At 43.5% G+C, this 5,542-nt stretch overlaps 1 protein-coding gene across 1 annotated transcript in view; it reads right to left on the reverse strand.

Moving 5' to 3' along the window:
* Positions 1-160: 160 nt before the first annotated feature.
* Positions 161-5,542, reverse strand: part of ADAMTS12 (ADAM metallopeptidase with thrombospondin type 1 motif 12) — a 272,991-nt gene continuing 267,609 nt past the window's right edge. Inside the window, exon 23 of the mRNA XM_023528495.1 lies at positions 161-1,068. Coding sequence (XP_023384263.1) covers positions 887-1,068 — 182 coding nt within the window. The 3' untranslated portion in view covers positions 161-886. The remainder of the gene's footprint in view (positions 1,069-5,542) is intronic.

Genomic DNA, 5,542 nt, shown 5'->3' on the forward strand with positions numbered 1-5,542 from the left:
GAAAACAGTAAAGCTGTTAATTGAAAACATCTGCGTGTAAGTGGACCCATGCAGTTCAAACCTGTGTTGTTCAAGGGTCAACTGTACTAGCAAGAAATTGACTTCTGTTCATTTGCTTTTTAAGAGAGTTCATGCAAATTATCCTTGGGTCCGAAGTGTCTTCTGTGTAACTAACCTAAATCCCTTAGGTTTACTAAATCTTAGTTTCTGCCTGTTTCCTTTTATTCTAGTGTGTCTAGGTGGGCATGGGAGTCTGAAGAGCCCAAAGGTCCACTCTACAGGGATTAGGGACAGACTGACAGATGTAGCCAGCACTTTCTCTTCTTCCCTAGTTGAATACTAGGTGAAGAAAGTGGTCCTCTGTCTGAATGAATTAAAGGAATGTTCCTAAAAGTTCACCCATGACATTTTAAACAGCAGCTGCCCTGAACAGAGTGGCAGAGAGAGAGAGAGGAAAAAAGAATGATTCTCCCAAGGTCAGTTAACAAGATTCTTTGTTTCCTGAATAAGTGTGGCTTTGTTTCTTGATACTTTTGAGGTAGTATGGGAAAAATCTGGTCTCTTTGTTTTTCTCTTTGGGTAGGGGGAGACATCATTTCATAGACTTGCCTAGTCTGGCACCTTTCCTAGGAGCTAGACCCAGGAGATGCCTAATTCTCCTGGGTATCTCACCTGCCCATCAGGGAACAGCAAGTGTTACAGTCCCGCGCCTCCTGTGAGGGACATTTTCTGGCCAATGAAACACAGTGGATTTTGTTTTGTTATGACCCAAAGTTGGACCTGAAATGCACAGAATAAAATCTCCATGAAGTGGTCCCTGGGGCTAGAACAGGTCACTGTCAGTAGGCTGCAGCAGTCTATGGTGGCAGGTGGCTTTCTCCTGGATTTAGAATGCTTTAGGGTTTTTGAGTGACTGTGGCTTTCTCAAAGGCCTTCGGGTGTGGACGACGTGTGTCTGGGAGCATGAAAGGCAGCACTGAGCCCGCACGGTGGGCACGGAACATTTCTTCATGGTTTTCAGTGTCTGGCAGAAACTGGCTGATAAGTTGTCCTTGGTGCAAAGCCCATCTGTGGGAGGAGATAAAAGTAAAGAAACACCAAAGATTATCCTTGTAAGTAACTGAGCACAACTTTTACTAATGGAAGACTTTTTATGTTATATGGCTACCAAGAAAGGCTCCATAACAGTCCATAATAATAAACTAAACATTTATTATGTATTGGTGCAAACTGTTTGTTAAACTGAATTATCACTTAGGATTCTTCACTCTTGTGTAGCAGTGTTAAACATTCCCACCCTTGCCGTGGCCACCTGGTGGGTGGTGGATATTTCCGTACTTCTCGACTTTGGGTTCAGCCCTTTGATTTGTGTTAGACAATGGGATGTTAGTAGACATGATCCTTGTGGGGTCTTGGAATGTGCAGAGGATGAGACTGCTCCGACAAGCTTCTGCCATCACCAGGAGAACAACCTGGCTCATGCAGCCACTGAACCAAGGAAGATAAGAGACTTAAGAAGTTGACCTAGACCCAACCTACAGCTTGCAGCCAAGGCTTAGATAGATCAGCTGAACCTTAGCTGACCCCAGTATGTGAGTATAGTTTTAAAGCCCCGAGTTTAGAGGTGTTTCGATGTGCAATGCTGTTACTCAACAGCTGAATGCAATGTTTTACAAGCGTCGCTTCGTTTAATCTTCACAGCAGTACTGTCAGGTAAATACAACTGTTTTTGCTTTGTTTTGTTTTGTCTTACAAGTGAGGAGTGTGAGGCCTCCAGAAGTTAAGAACTTGCATGTTATCCGGCTGATAAGTGAGTGGCACAGCTAGATCTAGACACAGGCGGTACTGACCCCAGATGTCTTCCTGTTATCAGTCACACCACTCAGAGTGCCATGCCATCACCCAGTTAGCCAACTAACCAGTGCATCCTGAGTATCCTTCAGCAGTGAGCAGTGTCACTGCTTCAGAAATGTCCCATGGAGATAAAGGCAGCAGACATATACCAATAATTCCCATAATAAGTATACAATTAGTTACCTGGGTTCTAATCCTCATTCTACTGGTAACTAGCTCTGGGCAAGTAAGTCCTTTAATTTTGGGGGGGCCCTGCTCTCCTCATACCTGAAGCAGGGGATGAGACTAGATGTCTCAGGAACCACCACCACACACGTGCTATGGGTGGGAGGGACTCAGACTGCACTGGCCCAGAAACTCCCGATCTGGAATTCAGTGAGGCCCGCAGAACAGACCTTTCTTCTACAAAGTGAAATTATCTCAAACTTTGCTTGAGTGTCTCTCAGAGCTCTGGTTGTCTGTCTTTCTCTTTTACAGAAAAGATTTGAATAGTCCTGAAGAAAAGCCTTTTCACAAACAGGCTACTGTCCTTTATAAAGAGAAATGTCAGTAAAAGTAGAATTTGAGATAATATCCTCTTCACTCAAAAACTGTGACAGTATTTTTGCCTCTCTGCTTTTTCACCTTCAGGTCATAAAGGCAAAAAATACTTTTTATCTCCTCAGAACACATTATCCCCTTGATGATGCCTTGTTTTTTTTTTTTTCCCCCTTCTTTTTTTTTAATGGAGAAATAAATGTCTTCTGTTATCTGTCAAATCCCATTTTGCGAGCAATAGGTAACATGTAATGCTCCTAGAATCCCAAATCTCTTCATTGCTCAGCCTTTTCTTCCCCAGGCCTCTTACACCTCTGACATTTCAGAGAGAGGGTGTGTTTCAGCCAAGTATTCTTACTGTGGAAAGGAATTTGAGCTCTTCGTCTCCCACATCCCCACCATAGCAGCAGGCATTCTCCATGGGGCCTGGGCTGTGGGTCATGCGGACTGCTGTTCAGAATAAGGCAAGGTTTCCTTCCTACGCTTCTGGCTTTGGAACAGGGCCCAGCAAGGAAGCCTGGGTGACAGGGCTGTTCCAATTTCTCAGCTCGCCTCTCCTGAAGCCTCTGTGGATGGTGGATGGAGAAGGTGCATCTGGGGCAGCTCTTTCACACTCTCCCCCCTTTTTTTTTTGCCACGAGTATGTGAGTGCTGTGGGGCTACTTCCAGAGAAGTGTGAAAGCTCAGCTTATATCAGCTTATATCCCTTCTCTCCACAAAGCTTCTTTTGGCCATGCTGGATCACATTGATCCCGTCTACCCCAACTCCAAAGTGGTATTATTCCTGTGTCGTTTGCTCAAACGTGGCCCTACACTCTATCTTGAACTGTCCTGCGAATACGTGCAAATCTTTTCTGCGAAGGCCTACGGTGTGATCTCTCTCAAGGGTGTCTACCATTACAAAAGGGCCCCCTAGAGACCGCTAAAGTCCTTAAATTATATCCTCCGAATTTTGTGTCCCCCAAAGTTGAAGTGCTAACATCACTGTAACTGTAAATACGACCTTGTTTGGAAATATTTATTTATTTTGTCTTCAAAAAATTTTTAATTGTAGTTGACATACAATATTATATTAATTCTAGGTATACGATGCAATGATTCAGCATTTATATACCTTACAAAATGATTACCACAATGAGTCTAGTAACCATCTGTCACCATATATCGTTATGATGATAGTTTTAACTCTATTCCCTATGCTGTACACTACACTACATCCCTGCGACTTATAACTGGCCACTTGCACTTCTTAAGTCCCTTCCCCTTCTCCATACCACTCCCTCCCCTCTGGCAACCATTCGTTTGTTCTCTGTATCTGAGTCTGTTTCTGTTTCATTTGGTTTGATCATTTGCGTTGATGTTCAGATGCCCCATACCATCTGATTTATTTCACTTAACATAATACTCTCCAGGTCTATCCAAGTGGTCACAATTGACAAATTTTCATTCTTTTTATGACTGATTAATATTTCATTGTATATGTACCACATCTTATTTATTCAATCTTCTATCGATGGACACTTAGGTTGCTTCCATACCTTGCCTATTGTAAATAATGCTGCAATGAACATAGGGATGTATATATCTTTTCAAATTAGTGTTTTGGATTTCTTCAGTTAAATACCCAGAAGTGAAATTGCTGGGTCATAAAGTAGTTCTATTTTTAATTATTTGAAGAAGCTCCATACTGTTTTCTATAGTGACTACGCCAATCTGCAATCCCACAAACAGTGCACAAGGGTTCCCTTTTCTCCACATCCTCGCCAACATTTGTTTTTTGATTTATTTATGAAAGCTCTTCTGACAGGTGTGAGGTGATGTCTCACTGTGGTTTCAATTTGCATTTCTCTGATGATTAGTGACATTGAGCACATGTCTATTGGCTATCTGTATGTCCTCTTTGGATAATGTCTATTGAGATCTTCTGCCCATTTTTTAAAAAATTAGATTTTTGGAGGGTATTAAGTTGTATGAGTTCTTTATATACTTTGGATATTAATCCCTTATTGGATGCATCATTGGAGAATATCTTCTCCCATTTGGCAGGTTGTCTTTTTGTTCTGTTGATGGTTTCCTTTGCTGTGCAAAAACTTTCTAGTTTGATGTAGTCCCATTTGTTTATCTTTTCCTTTGTTTCCCTTGCCCGAGGAGATATAGTGGAAAAAAAATATTACTAAGAGCAATGTTAGAGAGTTTACTATGTTATCTTCTAGGAGTTTCATGGATTTGGGTCTTACATTTAAGACATTAATCCATTTTGGGTTTATTCTTGAATATGGTATAAGAAAGTGGTCTAGTTTCATTGTTTTTGCAAGTATCTGTCCAGTTTTCCCAATACCACTTATTAAAGCCTCATAACCAGTGTTTTGAACTCTTTATCTAGTTATCTTATTTCCATTTCATTAGGGTTTTGTTGTTTCACTTGGAACATATTTCTCCATCTCATTTTGGCTGTCTCTCTGTGCTTGTTTTTATTAATCAGGTGAAGCGGCAATCTCTCTTGGTCTTGAAGAAATGGCCTTGTGTAGAAACTTTGTAAGCTTTGTAGACTGCATGTGCCAGGTGTCTTTGGCCGGCCAGCTGGAGCTGTAGTGGGCAGGGGCCATCGGGAGACTTCAGGGCATGCTGCACTGGTGCCGTGTTGGCAAGCTGGTTGCAGCTAGGGCAGGTCCCAGCTGTGGAAAGTCCTTGGGCAAGCTTCATCAGGGCCACTGTGGTGGGCCATCTGGGGCTGTAGCTGGGGCAGGTTGAGGCTGAGGGCAGTCTTGGGGGGCTGCCTTGGCAGAGTGGATGAAATTGTAGCTGAAGCAGGAGTGGTCTGCGGGAACTCCCAAGGAGAAGCCAAATCAGAACTGGAGCTGTGGCTAAAGTAGGTGTGAACCGTGGGGAGTCCCACGGGCGAGCTTCACCAGGACCACCTTGGCAGATTGTTTGGAGCTGCACCTGGAGTCAGCTCTGGCTATGGCAAGTCCCAGGATCAAGTCAAGCAAGGGCCACTTTGGCAGGTTGCTTGGAGCTGTAGCTGAAGTGAACATGGTCTGCGGGAGGTCCCAGGGACCAGCCAAACGGGGGTGGGAGCTGTACCTAGAGTGGTTGAGAACTGTGGAGAGTCCCAGGGGCAAGCCACACTGGGGCTGCATTGGGAAGCCAG

This window comes from Pteropus vampyrus, unplaced genomic scaffold, assembly GCF_000151845.1.
Source record: "Pteropus vampyrus isolate Shadow unplaced genomic scaffold, Pvam_2.0 Scaffold27, whole genome shotgun sequence".
NCBI lineage: Eukaryota > Metazoa > Chordata > Mammalia > Chiroptera > Pteropodidae > Pteropus > Pteropus vampyrus.